The sequence below is a fragment of the Balaenoptera musculus genome, chromosome 1 (genome assembly GCF_009873245.2).
Source record: "Balaenoptera musculus isolate JJ_BM4_2016_0621 chromosome 1, mBalMus1.pri.v3, whole genome shotgun sequence".
NCBI lineage: Eukaryota > Metazoa > Chordata > Mammalia > Artiodactyla > Balaenopteridae > Balaenoptera > Balaenoptera musculus.
In genome coordinates, this window is record NC_045785.1 from 146,772,945 (window position 1) to 146,791,347 (window position 18,403).

The following is an 18,403-nucleotide window of genomic DNA, read 5'->3' on the forward strand; positions in this document are numbered from 1 at the left end:
AGGACTTAATTCACCTTGAAAATGATTATGAATGGTATGAGGTAAGTATTCGTTTCTTTTTAATATGACTAAACAATTGTGTCAGCACTGTTTATTGAAGTTTATCTTTTCCATGCAGATCTGAAATGCCACATCTGTCAAAATCAAGTTTCCATCTATGTACAAGTATTTTCTAAACCCTATTCTGTTACATTGGTCTATTTATCTATCCTGGTGCCAATACAACAATGTCCTAATTATTATATCTTTATTAAGTCATAGTATCTGGTAGGGCACATAGTCTGATTTTGGTATTAATTTTATGCTCTCTTCTTCATAAAATGAATGTTTCCTCTTTTTCTATTTTCTGAAAAAGCCTGGAAAAGATTTAAATAATTTGTGCTTTGAATGTTTGGAAGAAGTGGTGTGTTAGACTATTGTTTTCTTTACAAATAGATTTTTAACTACTTATTCAACTTCTTTTCATGGTTATAGTACTATTCAGTCTTTCTATTTCTTCTTGAGTCAGTTTTGGTAAGTTATATTTTCTAGAAATGTGTCTGCTTTGCCAAAGTTTTCAAAATTATTGTCATAAAGTTGTGCAAAATATCTTCTTACTATATTTTTTCATCCTCTTGTCCACAGCTAATATTGGTTATTTGTGCAGTTTTTTCTTGACCAATCATTCCGCTGATTGTTTCATTAATGTCTACTCTTATTTTTGTTCTTTCCTTCCTTTTTCTTTTTTGTGGCTATTTTCTGTTCTTTCCTAATTTCTTAAGTTGTATGCTTAGCTCATTAACTTTCAGCTTTTCTTTTGTTTTAATAGGAGCATGTAACGTTATGCACTTACATAAACTTAAAATTATCCAAGTAGCACCCTACAAGTATTGATATGTAATATATTTTTCATTTCTAACTATTTTCTAATTTCCAGTATGATCTCTTTTTTTACCTATTGTTATTTTAAAGTTTGCTTTCTTTTTTAATTTCTAAATGAATTAGAGTTTTCAGGTCATTGTGTTACTGGTTTCCAACTTAATTACACTGGGATTAGAGAAGGTAACCTATTTAAAACACAGCCTTTGAAATTCATTGAAAATTATTTTATGGTTAAGATGTGGTCAGTTTTTATAAATATTCTATGTGTTCTTTAAGAGGATGTGAATTCTCCAGTTGTTAGATGTAATCATTTACGTTTCTTTTTTTTTTTTTTTTAAAGTTCAGTGGATTCCTGCTTCCCAAACTATAGTACTTAAGATCCTTTATAGCCCGCTTATAAACTACCTTTTAATTAATTAATTAATTAATTTGGCTGTGCCAGGTCTTAGTTGCGGCATGTGGGATCTAGTTCCCCGACCAGGGATCGAACCCAGGCCCCCCACATTGGGAGCGCGGAGTCCCAGCCACTGGACCGCCAGGGAAGTCCCCATTTATGTTTCGTATATCAAGCTTACTAATTGTATTATTTGTTTTCTTCTATCTGATATACCAATTAGTGATAAAATTATGTTAAAATCTCTCCCTAAAATCACAGATATATCTATTTATCTTTATGGTATTGATCAACTTTTGCTTTCTATATTTGGAAGCAAAATAAACAAACTTAGAATTATAATATCTTCCTAATGAAATGAACTTTTTATCATTAAACAAGAACCCTCTTTGTCACAAATAATGTTCTTTGCCAGCTGTTAATGAAACTGCACTAGTATCTAGGTGGACGGGACAAAGATGAGTCTTATATTAGCTGGAACACCTTTTTCCATCCTTTCGCTTTCAAACACTCTGTGTCCTTGCGTCCTTCCATTTTAAGTATATCTTGCTAGGAAGCACCCCTGTGGATGCTGTTTTACTTCTTTATTTTCCTTTTTTTCTGTTTTACTTTTATCCAGTCTGACAATCCTTTTCTGGGGTTGGGGGGTGGACTGGGTCCATTCACACTGATTGTGACTACTGATATATTTGCATTTATTTCTGCCCTTTCTTTGGTGCTTTCTCTTTGTCCTACCTTTTCCATGTTTCATCCTTACTTTTTAATGAAATTTCGAACAAATGAAGCCCACCATTTTTTTAAAATTTATTTTACTGAAGTACAGTTGATTTATAATGTTGTGTTAATTCCTGCTGTACAGTAAATTGATTCAGTTATACATATATATACATTATTTTTCATATTCTTTTCCATTATGGTTTATCACAGGATACTGAATATAGTTAGGACATTGTTGTTTATCCATTCTACATATAATAGTTTGCATCTGCTAATCCCAAATTCCCAATCCATCCCTCCCCCACCCCTCTCCCCCTTGGCAACCACAAGTCTGTTCTCTATGTCTGTGAGTCTGTTTCTGTTTCATAGATAAGTTCATTTGGGTCATATTTTAGATTCCACATATAAGTGATAGCATATGGTATTTGTCTTTCTGACCTACTTCACTTAGTATGATAATTTCTAGGTCCACCCATGTTGCTGCAAATGACATTATTTCATTTTTTTTTATGGCTGAGTAGTATTCCACAGTATATATGTCCCACATCTTCTTTATCCATTCATCTGTCGATGGACATTTAGGTTGCTTCCATGTTTTGGCTATTGTGAATAGTGACAAGCCCACCATGTTTTAAAAGGAGGAAAAGAAAAAGAATAATACTATCTCATCAATCCTACTTTACAGAAAATGATAAATTAAGATTCAGTGGTGAAAAGCCTTTCTAAGGTCAGAAAGCTAACAAGTGAGAAAGCCCAGGACCTAATCCATCACCCAGCACTCTTCCACTCCACGACAGCTGACCCTTTCCCACAGCAGCAGTAGTGAGACTGGCTGAATTTCACAGATACTCCTCAAAATAGTTCATCTTCCCCCCCATAGAGATAGAAAACACAAGTATTAAGCTATTTATTTTACAGATGGGAAAACTAAGACCTAGGGGCAGTAAGTCATTTACCTAGGGGCAGAGAAGCTTTGTGTTAGAAACAAAAATGTTAAATTTCTAGAAACACTGATGTCTTAGCACATACCAAACAAATTTGTGGAAGAAAAGAAACACATTAATGAAGGCTGAGGTGGATATATTCATAACTAGTTTAGGAATACAAAAAAAAATGAATTACTTATTATTAGGTTTGCTCAGAAGGTTATATAAAATTGAATGAAGGTGATCAAAAGGTACAAACTTCCAGTTATAAGAAAAATAAGTACTAAGAATATAATGTACAACATGATGACTATGGTTAACACTGCTGTATGGTATATTTGAAAGCTGCTAAGAGAATAGAATAGATCCTAAAAGTTCTCATGACAAGGAAAACACATTCTTTTCTTTTTTCTCATTTTTTCTTTGTATCTATATTAGACAGTGGATATTAACTAAGTTTACTGTGGTAATCATTTCACAGTATGTGTATGCTAAGTCATTATGCTGTATACCTTACTTATACAGTGCCATATGTCAATTACATCTCAATAAAACTGAAAAAAAGAAAGTTGTATGAAATTTTAAAATATATTCAGATCTGACATCATCTAAAATTTTTAATCTTTTGCTACTTTAGAAGATGGAAACCACTTGACTACAAAAAAGTAATCATTATCATATTTAAAACAAAGAAAGTTAGTGTGCTACTGGGATTTTCTGTATTCCAGGATGAGAAGCAGGCCCAGAAAGTACCGATTTTCAGGAAAGAGCTGAAAAATAGCCCAAGTCCAGTGACATCTCTAAGCACATGGCACTGTTTTCTCAGTTCACGTCCAGGTCTCTCGAGCCCAGAGGCTCCTGCTTCTTCTGTCCCTTCAGTTTCTTCACCTCCGTGAACCTCTAAGAATCAAACATTTCTCCTGGGTTGACTTCCAAGTCCATTTTTGGCTGTGCTTTGTTTTTACTGGGTAGATTTCCAAGCACAGACTCATTTTTTTTCAGACTAGGAAACCACAGAGGCAAGATGCATATATGAGAGGATGCTGGACAAAGCCTGGCCCCTACACTAGAGAAAGATCCTCCTGGCACTATCTCAGGCCCTGTATTAGCTACAATATAAAGAGGTTCTCAATCCCACCTCTTGCAAAAGCACTTTTCAAACATCTGCTTGGAAGAATCTCTTGTTTTCGAAACCAGGCCAAGGAAAGAGCAAAATACTAGAATTCTGATCTACAACAGCTACTGTAGCATAAATTACTTGACGTGAAAATCATTCCCACTTCTTAATGAAATCATTCTCTTTCTTCTGAACTGAAATCACATAGATTCTCAACAGGTGGTTTTTATAAGATCATGTGATTAAGAATGGTCTTAAAGAATACCATCTGAAGTTAGTTTTACTCTAAAACCTTCATATTCATTGGTTTGAAAAACGACTTGGAGGAAGTAAGCACAGGATAAGCATGTATGAAATTTTTATCTTATCAACATCATTAACAATTTATCTTATCTTTATCTTTTATTTTTATCTTTTTATCTGATAATCTATCTTATTGACCAGTAACAATTCTTTCTCATCTTTTCCAGTCTTCCAAGGCTTAATATCCATGTCTCCTGATTTCCTAGCTCAGGTCTCTTTCTTCACAAAAAGCAAAGGAGAAAGAAGCTTAAACGGAAGTGATGCACATAACCGTACCTTCCTTGCAAGCAGGTTGGCTACTTGAGACACACCCACGTGGCCAAGGAGAAGCCACACCAGCCGCTGCTTGCCCCACTCCATCCAGAAGCTCCACTCAAAGTCAGTTGGGTCCTAAATCGGCCAAAACAGCAGTTTATCAGAGGGATCTTGGTACGTGTTTGAGGCAGAACACAAACTCCAGTTAATAAAACAATTGCAAGAAGAAGGCCAATGTGAGTCCAAATGCTATAAAATGGCATTTACACAACATTTCCAGCATCTACCCCACCACACACCACACCTACTTATACCCTCCCCTCCAGCTTAGCTGGTTTCATTGCCATTCCCCCATTGAGTGTCTTTGTTAAAGCTGATCCCCCAACCTCTGGACCCTCTATGGGATAGAAACTATTATTGACCCCACATTATAAAATATGAAACAGAGACTTAAAGAATTCAGTTCATTTACCCAGCATCACATAGATGGTACAAATAACAACTTAGCATATCTCAGTTTCATCACCTAGATGCTTTCACCAGCAAGAGAAATGTACACTGGACACTAATAAAATCGTGTAAGGTCAGTCATGTTAAATCTTGCTGTCACTTACAGGCAGGAGGAAAATTTGATAGAGAAATTAACTAATTCCCTGTAAGATTACAAGGAAAGAATGAAAGATATACTTCCCTTCACCTTGGGAAGCTATGTCCATCAGTGCCCTTTGTCTGCATCTGTACCAGGCTCTGTGTCTGTATGGCTCCCTGACAAGGGCAGGTGATAACCTCTGGCAAGATTGGACCCGTGGACACCTGGGGGCTCACACCTAAAAGCCTCGGCCTCTGGAGCTCCGGGGAGATCATGGCAGCCACGCTGAGCATGGAGGGAATAAGCACAGTGATTGGCCACTCTCAAACGGATAATGCGGGCTTGGCCCATGAGCATCTCGGCACCACCAGGATGGAGTGCAGATTTGAGGCCCTCAGAATTTTCTAGCCAATCGTGTGGGTGATGAAGGAATCCCCCGCTGACTATTGATCTACCGATACTGAACATCTCATCCGTCTCTACAAGTGAAACTTTGAGTCAAATTTTTAATTGGGTTTAAAGGAAAATAGGATTTTTTTTCTATCTTTTTCTATTTTTTTCTTTTTTTTTTTTTGCACCTGAGGATTGAGGGGCAATTTCACACAAGTTACACATATTACAAAACTCTTTCTTTCAGAAGGTAAAATATAGATTGAAGTGATCTTGATTCATATCAGACTATGGATGTAGAGGTAGCAAATGTAGCAGCTTAGGCTGCCGATTCATCTTGGGTTTGGATCCCAGATCTACCTACATACTGGCTGTGATGACCTTGAGTGAGACACTTCACCTTTCTGCTGTCTGCTCATATGATAACAGGACTGATTTTCTAGGAATTTGTGAAGTTTAACTGAAAATACACGCATATCAAAATTTTAAAACAGTACCCGGCACACAGTACTCACTAAAAATTGTTACTTGCCACTAACTGCTAGTCCCATGTGCTTTCCATCCTGTGTTAACCAGCTAAGATTGTATCATGCTTTACATGTTGCCTCTTGTTAAAAAAAAAAAAAAAAGTTTTTCTATTTTCCAGATGAAGAAAGACAGCAGTACTGTGCTTCTCAAACAACACGTTTTCCCCACAACCAAGATCCTGATACACACACAACCTGCTCATAGAGCCCCCATCCCATGAAAATCACAGATCTGGTCCAATTCCTTCCATTCAAAGACTGACTACATCAGAGCCCAGGACGTGCCCACGCTGCACACCCAGGCAGCAGCAGAGCAGAGAACTCAAGTCATTAACCTGGCTTCATCCCTGTTCCAGAGCTCACTTCCCCATCTTAAAAATGTCAAATTAGTGGAGAGTCACTCAGCTGATTAAAGGCGCAAAGGTGATGTGATGAGGCCATGCTAGTAAAATGCCACTTTGTAACATGGATGCAGACACTAAAAACCAAGATTGAATTTTTTTACCCCCCTCAAAATAAAAATCCCAACATTTTAGCTTTTTAAATATAAATAATGTTATTGAACATTCAGAATTACATTACAATTCATCACCTCAGACTTATACCTATGTTTCAAAACTTTTCCAAGTTTAATTTCTAGGGGGGAAAAATGAAATAATATCTCATAACATTCAAGAAACCAAAAAAATCTTTATGCTTCATCCTAAGGCCCAGAACTACTGAAAACCCTGTGCTGATAAAATCCCATCAACAGGGCTTCCCTCGTGGCGCAGTGGTTGAGAATCCGCCTGCCAATGCAGGGGACACAGGTTCGAGCCCTGGTCCAGGAAGATCCCACATGCCGCGGAGCAACTAAGCCCATGCGCCACAACTACTGAGCCTGCGCTCTAGACCCCGTGAGCGACAACTACTGAGCCCCCACTCCACAATTACTGAAGCCCATGCGCCTAGAGACTGTGCTCTGCAACAAGAGAAGCCACCGCAATGAGAAGCCCGAGCACCTCAACGAAGCGGAGTCCCCGCTCGCCACAACTAGAGAAAGCCCGCGCGCAGCAATGAAGACCCAATGCAGCCAGATATAAACAAATTAAATAAAATTTTTTTAAAAATCCCATCAACAAAACTACACAGTCTCTCATCACTAATTATTTCAGAAAAGAGCCATTTAAAGGAAATAAAAATATTTTTCTTATGTCTATTCTTCTCCATTTAAAATATTTACCTAAAGGAAATAACCAGACAGAAAAGCTGAATTAATGAATAGAAGATGGCCAATAAGTAGCAGTTACTGATTTGGGGAAGAAAAATGTTGACTTGCCTGATTCCAAAAGCAAAAGCCTTATAGACCCTGAGCTCACTCATTTCAAGGTAAATCTTAAAGTCTCAAATCAAGAACAACCTTTTCATGTTTTGTTCCCTCCCCATTTCCTTTCTCGATCCTGTAATTCTTAGTCAATTAGAAGCCTCTTCTTTGGTTCTGTAAGGAAGTCAAATATAAACCGGGGAAAAATTCTAGCTGGACAAAACCAGGAAGGCTCCCCCGTGGAGAAAGGGGAGCCTGAACTCCAAGATTCACATCCAGTCTTCTACATCAGCACTTCTCAAACCTCAGTGGACACACAAATCACCTACAGATTTTGCTAAAATGCAGATTCTGATCCAAGAAGTCTGGGATAGGGCCTGGGATTCTGTCTTTCATCAAAGCTCTCAGGGGATGCCATGCTGCTGGCCTGGGGACCACATTGCAAGTAGTAGAGATTGACATCATCCATCATGATTCCCTACATTGTTCATAAGCCCAGAGAACCCTTAACAGCTCACACCACCCCATGCCATTCCCGGGCAGGGACACACTAAAGCTAACCATGTAATATTCACAAACAGAGCGACCATCATCCTGCTCACCATGGAAAGCTCTGAGCGCCTAGATGTGAGAATTTAATAAACTGAGTGAGTTAAGCATGGTTATTCATTCTGAGGCTTTCAGTGTGCAATGAGGCAAGAACAGAGAACTCTAAGGACATGATGATTCTGGGTATCTTAAATAGTGACTCTAACTTCCTGGTGAAACATTATTTCTCCTACTCTTAACAAGGAAAAGGATCTGGGCCTCTTGTCCCATAGAGAGCAGAGTTCTACACTAGGTACGGGGCCGGGGTGGGGGGAAATGTAGAATTCCTCACCATGGAGGAGGTCAGGGTACCAACACTAACACCCCGGACTCTGAAAACCACTGTAAAGCAAGACAGGTAACAGTGGTGTCATTCATCTACATATACCAGAGATACAACTGAGACCTTTCCCTTTTGTTAATCCATGTTACAGATGAGTTAACTGGAGGTCAGAGCAGGCAAAACTAGAGGCGGCAGAGCTGGGTTTCAAACCCAGTCCTGTCTGATACCAAAGAGGAAGCCCTTTTCCAAGATGTTTCTACTTGTGCTGACGCTCTACCTGGATTCCCCCACCACTCCCAGACACATACACACACCCCACTATCCGACCAAACTGTTTCCAACCCCGGGGATGCCTCCTTAATGCCCCGTATCCACAGACATGTCAGCTCCGGTGTGAAGACTTCTCCACCCTTCCAGGTGCACCTCACTGCATCCCTTTCTCTGTCAATTCACAACTCAATTCTAGCACTTTTACGATAGCACATCTTACTATAGCATATTTATTATAGCACTTTTCATTCTAGCTATTTCATGTATTTTCTCTCTAGAGGGAAAAAATAGTAAGTTCCTGAGAGCAAAAACCTTGACTTAACCACAAATTTCTATCATGATTACCCAACAATCAGTAGGCCTTTAAAATGGTGGGGAAGTGAAATCAGGTGACCTAAGTTCTCATCACATTTCTCCCCCTGCGTAAACTTGGATGAGTCACTTAACTATCTGGCCCTGAGCCTTCCTGTATGTAAGATGAAGGGCAGATTGCTTTCAAAGGGTGGAAAAAAAGTTATTTTTTTCCAAAAGGAAAAAATACTAAAGGAAAGAAGTACTAAGAGAATAGCTAGTCACCCGCCTACAAACAGCGTCCTGACTGAGTGCCCATGATTCGGGGGGTAGGGGGGAGAGATCCCCCCTCACACTCCCATGGCACCAACCCAGGCCTCCAAGTTCCACATCCACACTGTCAGCCTGCTCTGTTCCAGAAAGTTCCCCAGTCATCCAGCCTCTTCCCCAGATTGGGAAGAAACTATAGCATACAGACTAACTATGTGCTATGATTCTGCCTATAGCAAGATAAGAAAAAGAAAACTATCCTCAGAAAGGTTAAATATCACATCCAAGGTCCCACAGCTAATATATGCCAGAGCTTGACTTTAAAACCCCAGGTCCTCAGGCTGCAAAGTCTGTGCCTCATGTAGTAAAATATATGTAACATACAATTTACCATCTTAACCATTTTTAAGTGTGCAGCTTAGTGGCATTAAGTACATTCACGCTGTGATACAACCATCACCACCATCCACCTCCAGAACTCTTTGTTTTGTAAAACTGAAATTCTGTACCCATTAGACGGTAACTCCCCGTTCATACCTCACCCTCACCCCTGACAACCACCATTCTACTTCTTTCTCTATGGATTTGACTACTCTGGGTACCTCATGTAAGTGGAATCATACAGCATTTGTCCTTTTGTGTCTGGCTTGTTCCACTTGACACAATGTCCTCAAGGTTCATCCATGCTGCAGCATACTGCAGAATTCCCCTCCTTTCTGAAGCTGAATAATATTCCACCACTGTATGGACACCCCACATTTTATTTATCCATTCATCTGTCAATGGACATTTGGGTTGCTTCCACTTCTTGGCTGTTGTGAATAATGCTGTTATGAACATGGGTGTGCTAAAGGTTTACTTTTTAGTATTTTGAATTTTAAATGATTTCCTAATGTTGCCAAATGACCTTTTTTTTTTTTTTAAACATGTGTACTCATATCTGGTGGTTCAAATCTCTTTCAAAATCATCTAGTACTTCAAGCGCAGAAAGTTAAAAGAAAAAACTCCTGGCAAATGAAGATCTTATGTTGCCAACTCACCACTGAGTAAATTTTTCCTTATTCTAGCCATGAATTCCCATCAGCCCTGAAGCTCACCAGATGACAGCACCCTCACTCCTGGCCCCTTAGCTGGAGTCCTGCAGTGTTATCACAGGGGGATGGCCAAAACTCTCCTTCTCTGCTTTTTTCCTGCATTCCTCAGACCATGTTGAATTAACACTGGCTGAAGATAACAATCCCATGGCTAATATGGCCAGGCCACTGGACTCAAATGTTGTTAAAGCACCCGGTACCAAGTACAACCCCAAACCACCTACCAAGACACCCCAAGGGAGGCTGAGAAAGTCATCCCACAGATAAAATCAGTTACACCAAGTCCACCACCAGTTTTTTAACCCAGACTCTCCCAAGACCTTGCCTACTTTCCAGTAAATCACTGCTCTTACCAGTAGCTGAAACTTTAACTCAAATATTATTAGAAGATTATTTGCCAGGATTTAACAGAACTGAAACTCCACAACTTAGGGATTCTGAAAAAGCTTGAGTTGGGGGGATTTGTTGTTTTGCTGCTGTTGGTTTAAGGTAAAGTCACATAGCATAGAATTAATCACATTAAATTCAACTCAGTGGCATCTACACTTCCAGTGTTGTGTAACCACCACCTCTATCTAGTTCCAAACATTTCCGTCACCCCAAAAGGAAGCTCTGTACCCATTAATTGGTCACTCCCCATTCCACCCTCCTCCCCCAGGCTCTGACAATCATGAACCTGCTTTCTACCTCTATGGATTTAGCTACGCTGGGTATTTCATATAAATGGAGTCCTGCAATGTGTGACTTGGCTTCTTTTACTCAGCATAATGTTGCTAAGGTTGATCCACATTGTAACACGTACGAGTACGCCATTCTTTGTTATGGCTGAATCACATCCCATTATAGGGATATACCACATTTTGTTTATCTCTTCATCCATTAATGGATATTTCAGCTGTTTCCCCCTTTTGTCTACTGTGACTAAAGCTATAAATATCTGTGTACAAGTGTTTGTTAAAATACCCATTTTCAATTCTTTTAGGTCTATACCTAGGAGTAGTACTGTTGGGTCATATCATGATTCTATGTGTAATGTTTTGAGCAACCTGCAAACTGTTTTCCACAGTGGCTACACCATTTTACATTCCAAGTTTGAGTTTTTAAGGCCAAAAAAACTAACCCTCTGCCCACAGGGAGTTTTACTAGCATCACAGAGAACTCAGCTCTTTCAACAAGGCCCCTTCCTGCTCTGAGCCTGCTTACCTCCTCGGGCAGACACTTGAGAAATCTGCTGTTTTAACATTCCAATTTCATCCTGGGGGCAAACGTCAGCAGTTGCTGGAAATAACGGGGTAAAAATTGGCTTTGGGATATATCTTATTACATAAAGTGCTCCCTGAAAAGTTAATCCTGTCAGTCAGCAGGATTTTGCATCTGAATTTTTTAAATTCAATAATTCTTTCGGTTTGTATGAAAGAATTATTTTTTTGTTAAGATCGATACAAAGGCTAAAATGGCTATTTACTTAATGATGAAATCTGCTCTGACCAGCAAATTTATTACCAACCATAAACGCGATCAGGAACTGAAAGAACGTGATAGAAATCTCCCGGGTGCAGACAGTCTTGGCTCAGTACCCACCAGAAGGAGGGTTCAGGACCTTAGAATTGTAAAATTCAATTCCTCAGGGTTCAGGAAGAGCTGCAGCCTAACTGGAATGTTCAGCTACTTCCATTGACTCAATAGAGTTAAATCTGACCTTCATTTCTACACTCTTCTGGGGCCTTGAAGGGAGCACGGGTGGAGATTCCCACAGAGTTAACAGAGGGAATTAACATCACTAATGAGGAGATCCTGGGCTTTAACATCCCTCCTAGTAAAGGACACCAAGAACACAGAGGAAAGTGATTGTAATGGATGGCCTCAGAGGAAGGCCTGCCTGTTTCCCGGAGATACTATTCTCACCTCGAATTTGCGTCTATCACAATGCAGGGAAAGTGACCTTATTCTCGAAGTGGCTGATGGAGCCAGTGGTGTGCTGTGTGTGGCAGAGACTGGACTTGTGCTCACGTTCAGGAGACCCAGGCTTGAGTCTCAGTTCTGTCACCTACCCTTACGTGACCTCAGGCTGGTCAGTCCTCCTTTATATAAATAGAATTTTTTAAAATTTATTTTATTGAAGTATAGTTGATTTACAATGTTAATTTCTGCCGCATAGCAAAGTGACTCAGTTATACATATATGCATGTATATATATATATATATATATATTCTTTTTCATATTCTTTCCCATTATGGTTTACCACAGGATATTGAATATAGTTCCTGTGCTATACAGGAGGGCCTTGTTGTTTATCCATTCTATATGTAATAGTTTGCATCTGCTAACCCCAAACTCCCAGTCCATCCAACCCTCCCACCTCTCTGGCAACCACAAGTCTGTTCTTTATGTCTGTGAGTCTGTTTTTGTTTTGTAGATAAGTTCATTTGTGTCATATTTAAGATTCCACATATAAGTGATATCATATGATATTTGTCTTTGTCTGACTTACTTTACTTAGTATGATAACCTCTAGGTCCATCCATGTTGCTGCAAATGGCGTTTATATAATTAGAGGTTAAAGGGATCATAAAAGCTAAAGGGATTGATTGGTGAAGTGCAAAGTCTAAAGTTAGAAAATGTTAATGCCTCTAAAATTGAACTCGTCCCTCCAAATCCATCCTGCTTATTGCTATCAAAATAATCACACTGAAACAAGGGCTAGCAAACTTTAATAAAGGGCTGGATGGTAAATATTTTCAGCTTTGTGAGCTATAGAGTCTCTGTGGCAACTACTCAACTCTGATGGTGTAGCCCAAAGGCAGTCATAGTAAGACATAAACAAATGGGAGCAGCTGTGCTCCAAAAAAACTGTACTCACAAAAACAGGTGGAGGGCCAAATTTGGTCCAAAGGCCCTGGTTTGCAGGCCCCTCTTCTAAGGGATTACCATTTCTCCTAGACCCACCACTTATCTCCTAGTAAGAGTAGGTCAGGAACATTGTTTTATAACACATATGGATGGCATTTTTAGGTAATTTACTATTAGCTCTGAAGTCTACATCTACAGATGAAGCAGATTCTATGAAGGCCACAGAAGTCTCAGCCGCAGCACACCCATTACCCTTGGTTATCCAGGAAAAACTCAGAGCTACTGCACATCTTTTTCCTCCTGGTACTCTGCGCTGGACATACTTCAAAGGTGGGGACTATTCTCTGCATAATTGGTCTTGTTCCCCCCATTCTGTTCCCTCTTCACAGCACCAAAATAACATTTTTTTTTAATGTTTCCTCTTTAATTTATTTTATTTATTTATTTATTTTTGGCTGTGTTGGGTCTTCGTTTCTGTGCAAGGGCTTTCTCTAGTTGTGGCAAACGGGGGCCACTCTTCATCGCGGTGCGCGGGCCTCTCACTATCGCGGCCTCTCTTGTGGAGCACAGGCTCCAGACACGCAGGCTCAGTAGTTGTGCCTCACGGGCCTAGTTGCTCCGCGGCATGTGGGACCTTCCCAGACCAGGGCTTGAACCCGTGTCCCCTGCATTGGTAGGCAGACTCTCAACCACTGTGCCACCAGGGAAGGCCCCCCAAAGTAACATTTTTAAGATCACACCTGATCAGGTCACTCTCCCACGTAATATTCTTCAGGTTTCCCCCTTAGCATACCAGAGAAACATTCTCAGCAAGATGCATACAGCTCTTCCTATCTGGCCCTGTCCAGCCTTCATCATCCTACCCAACTTTTCTCCCCAGTTCTGCAACATGGCCGTGCTGACCACCCAAATGTGCTGTGTTCATATGGCCGAAACTTCCCACCCTTTGCTCCCTTTACTTGGAGAAACCTGCCCCTCAAATATCAGGATGATGACCTATCTTTCAGGCCTCAGGTCAGGCAAGCCCTCTCCCAGGAAGCTTTACCTAATCCATCCATTTAGAGTTCAGACAGATTGTTCCTTGTCTATGCTCCCTCAATGTATGATGGTTACCCATATCATGGCAATTTACCACATTGTACTTTAACTGTAGGTTACTGAGCTGCCTCTCCACTAAACTGTGACCTCTCCCCCCGCCCCAAAAGGGACTACATGTACATTTAGCACTGTATCCTCCAAGAAACCAACACATACTAGACACTCAATAAACGCTTGTTGAATAAACTGAATGACATATGGGTCAAATCATTTTTTTTTTTTTAAAGAAATTCACGTTCTTTTATTTATTTATTTATGACTGTGTTGAGTCTTCGTTTGTGTGCGAGGGCTTTCTCCAGTTGCGGCAAGCGGGGACCACCCTTCATCGCGGTGCGCGGGCCTCTCACCACCGCGGCCTCCCTTGTTGCGGAGCACAGGCTCCAGACGCGCAGGCTCAGTAATTGTGGCTCACGGACCCAGTTGCTCCGTGGCATGTGGGATCTTCCCAGACCAGGGCTCGAACCCGTGTCCCCTGCATTGGCAGGCAGACCCTCAACCACTGCGCCACCAGGGAAGCCCCAAATCATTTTTAAATTTATTTATTTTATTTATTTTTATGGCTGTGTTGGGTCTTCGTTTCTGTGTGAAGGCTTTCTCTAGTTGTGGCAAGTGGGGGCCACTCTTCATCGCGGTGCGCGGGCCTCTCACTGTCGCAGCCTCTCCTGTTGCGGAGCATAGGCTCCAGACGTGCAGGCTCAGTAATTGTGGCTCACGGGCCTAGTTGCTCCGCGGCATGTGGGATCTTCCCAGACCAGGGCTCAAACCCATGTCCCCTGCATTGGCAGGCAGATTCTCCACCACTGCGCCACCAGGGAAGCCCCCCCAATCATTTTTAAGAGCTAGTGTAAGCACAGTCTACCGGGAAAAGGGAATAAGAGACACAAAAAGTGGAGAACCTGGCATCTATCCTTGAATGTCTTTATAATCACAGTTAGAGAACAGAAACTCATGGAATATTTCTAGTGCATGATGTGCTCTGCAGATTATCTTCACCAACTCAAGGCCCACCCTCTGGTTATATCAATTACTTGCTCTAAAGAGATGGACAAAATAGAGTACTGTCATAATAGAGGGTCTATTTCATGATTTAATTATAAGACTTAAATTAAAATATGGAAAACACTTGGAATAGTGCCTAGTACTTATTAAGTACTATGTGTGTGTTTAAGTAAATATACAAACAAAAAAACAAACAACACACTCTATTTTATTCTGATAGCCCCAGAAACATAAATCTGAGAGTTTTCAAGCTGTATATCCTGAAACAGATAGAGATACTCATAGATATGGAGACAGATAGAGGTAGAGAGGGGACCTGCTCAAGATTCCCTCAAACCCAGTCAAAAGAAAGGAAAGCAGACAGGTTCTAGAAACTGGACTGGAAAGGAGTGAATCCATGATTAACAAAAGGGGAACATCTGCATTCAGAAAAGCTGAAACATCTAAAATGCCTTGGGAAAGCAACCATCTTAACCTTCTTCTCAAAATAAAATATCTGCTCTGCGTGGCTGATACTGCCAATTGCCTCAATCAACACTCCTCCGACCACTTCTAGCTTGACTTCCTATACATTAGAGGTTAGAAGGCAAAAAACTACATTTCCCAGAATTCCCTGTAGCTAGCATGTTCCCTTTGGACCTAGCGTCTGATGAAAAAACACACACACGCAGACTTGAAGGTGAAAGAACGAACATAAAAATGTATGGGCTTTGAGACTTCTGAAAGGATGGTGGCAGAGGCTCTTGTTATTCTGCAGCAGCCACGGTGGAGGCTCCAGGGTCCAGTCAGTCCAGAGGTGCTGTAGCTTCCTGGTGTGGCAGCTTTTGCTAGTGCACCATAGCACTGCGTTCTCCAGCCAGGGGCTGGGCAGCAGCCACGGTTTTACAGGGTGGCTCTGGGAATTGCTCCAGGAACCTTACTTAGTGCCCATCCCTATAGTCCTTTCGACTATTCTGAAATCTCCTTAAATCCCTGCAATAAAGTCCTTTCTGCTTAAACTGACTGGGGTGGATTCTGTTGTCTGTAATGGAGCCTTGATCAACATACTTTGGAAAGGATTTTTCTTCTGACTGCAGTACAGCTCTAGCTGTATTATAGAAGCATTATGAAAATAATTCACTTTGAAGAACATTATTCGGTGGAGAAAAATAAATGGAGAAAAAAACACCAGGTAGATCACTCCAAGGAGTGTTCTAGAACTGGATAATGAAGGCAGTGAGTGTTTCACATTCATAAGTGCACCAATTTATGGATTTCAAAACCAAATAGAAAATTATCTACCTTACCCACTGGTCTATATTTTTCATTACCATAGCTATTTTCTCCTTGAATAGGGAAAAGAAGGAGAGCTGTATATATTTACTGTTTTCCTTACCTCATATCCAACATTTTGCAAAAAAAAAGCAATACAACAGAAACACTAAACACTTTTGCATATCTATTTCCTAAACAGCACTTGTGCATATTATTTACTTTGAGACCATACCTAATTCCCAAACACACTGAGCAAAACTTATCTATGAATAGAGAAAACCTTTATAAGATACTTGAATCCAGAAATGTTTCCCTACACATTCAAAGGCAGCAAGCTCACCTTAATGGTCTATAATTCTCCAAAGGGGAAAGAAAAAAAAGATGACTAATTTGTAGGGATTTTGCACAGAAGCAGCACTGCTCTCTGGATGAACTCAGGCTAATGATTCATTTAGCAATTATTGGAAGAGTTTTCTTTATCTTTCAACAGATGCTTTGCTATTTCTAAAATAATTTGAACTAAATTATTTTACTGCTCACAATTTCCAGAGACAACACTCTTTCCCCAACATTTCCTCAAAGATAAAATATTTTCACTAACAAAACTTTTTTTTTTCTGTAAATAACAAGTCTCTGCTTAAACGTCTTTACCATCCTGCCCAGGTAAAGAAGATGCTCACAAGGGTGGGGACACCATCGACAGGACTAGCACAAACAGTGCAAAAGGGAAGAGCCAATTCTGACTCCATGTTGGATCTGCTTCTTTTATTTTAACCTTTGCTTTTCACTGCTTTTGTTATTATAATCACTGTCTATGGCTGTAAGCGTACATAATGGCCTGCCACAAGGAACCCTGCCCCTCTGCCTGTTAAACTAAAAGGTTTTTGTTCAGCTCACAGAGAAACATTCTGACCCTGCCCACCTGTGAATGGCTGCAGAACATCCCATCCTATTTTACAAGATAAATGGCCTTTTTACTGTACTTCCTCACCTCCTCCCCCTCTGTTCTATAAAAGAAACTGTCATCCAGACCCTGTAAGATGGTTTTTGGGGGACCCTAGTCCGCCATCTTCTCAGTCTGCTGACTTTCCGAATAAAGTCGCTATTCGTTGCCTCAACGCCACGTCTCCCGATTTATTGGCCTGTCGTGCGGCAAGCAGAGCAAGCTTGGACTCGGTAACAACAGTGCTGTTTAACATGTACCATCCAGTCTCTTAACTGGCCCTCAGGATCTAAGCCTTGCAAATAGGTCCAGGGTATAATGGGGGTGGGAGGTGTTCTGCACAAGAAGGAAAGAGAAAACCTCTCAAAATGACTGAATTCACCAAGGGGACCTAATTAATGTGGGTGGATTCTTTGAATCTCTTCAACCCAATTGCCAACCCAAACTCAGTAACATCCTCGGGCTATACCTCTACCTCCCTGCTTTCTAGAAGTTGCTCCGGATTATTCAAGATATGTGCAATATATGTGATCAAACATATATAGATTCTCTCTCCATACTTTGTCAGTTCCATATTTCTCCCTTTCTTTCTTCCTAAAGCTAACAAAGAATCAATCTTTTTAAAGAAATATTAAATTCTGGTATGAAATCAAAGGCACAAAAACTATATTATAGTCTCTATATCTCTCAAACTAGAAAAACACTAACTATATTTTCTATAAGGTATGTGGAGAAATGAGCTATAAACAATTAATAAAACTGCTAAATAAGTTAGGGGTCATGACCAAAAAAAAAAAAAAAGTAATAGAATGGGATGGCTAGACAGCAAGTTATACAAGCTCATAAGATTTCCCAGCTACAAACTATGCTAATGAATCATGCATCTCATTAGTGTCACTCATCCAGAACACCAAAAAGACTAAGTCACAGTAACATGGAGAAAAAAAATGATCCCCAGTCCTTTGGAAGCCATGGCCCCTAAAATGGCCCTCACGCTCAGAGAATTTGCTTTCTTCTTAGGAAGTCTTCACACATTCAAGAAAACTCATTAACATGTAACGTCTCTGTGGTGGGCAAATA

The 18,403-nt window shown here is 40.3% G+C and overlaps 1 protein-coding gene across 4 annotated transcripts in view; it reads right to left on the reverse strand.

Moving 5' to 3' along the window:
* Window positions 1-18,403, reverse strand: part of HHAT (hedgehog acyltransferase) — a 358,064-nt gene that overhangs the window by 288,683 nt on the left and 50,978 nt on the right. For all 4 annotated transcript variants that reach the window (XM_036874689.1, XM_036874661.1, XM_036874679.1 and 1 more), the window contains one exon: window positions 4,595-4,708. In XM_036874689.1, the coding sequence (XP_036730584.1) occupies window positions 4,595-4,708 (114 nt within the window). The remainder of the gene's footprint in view (window positions 1-4,594; window positions 4,709-18,403) is intronic.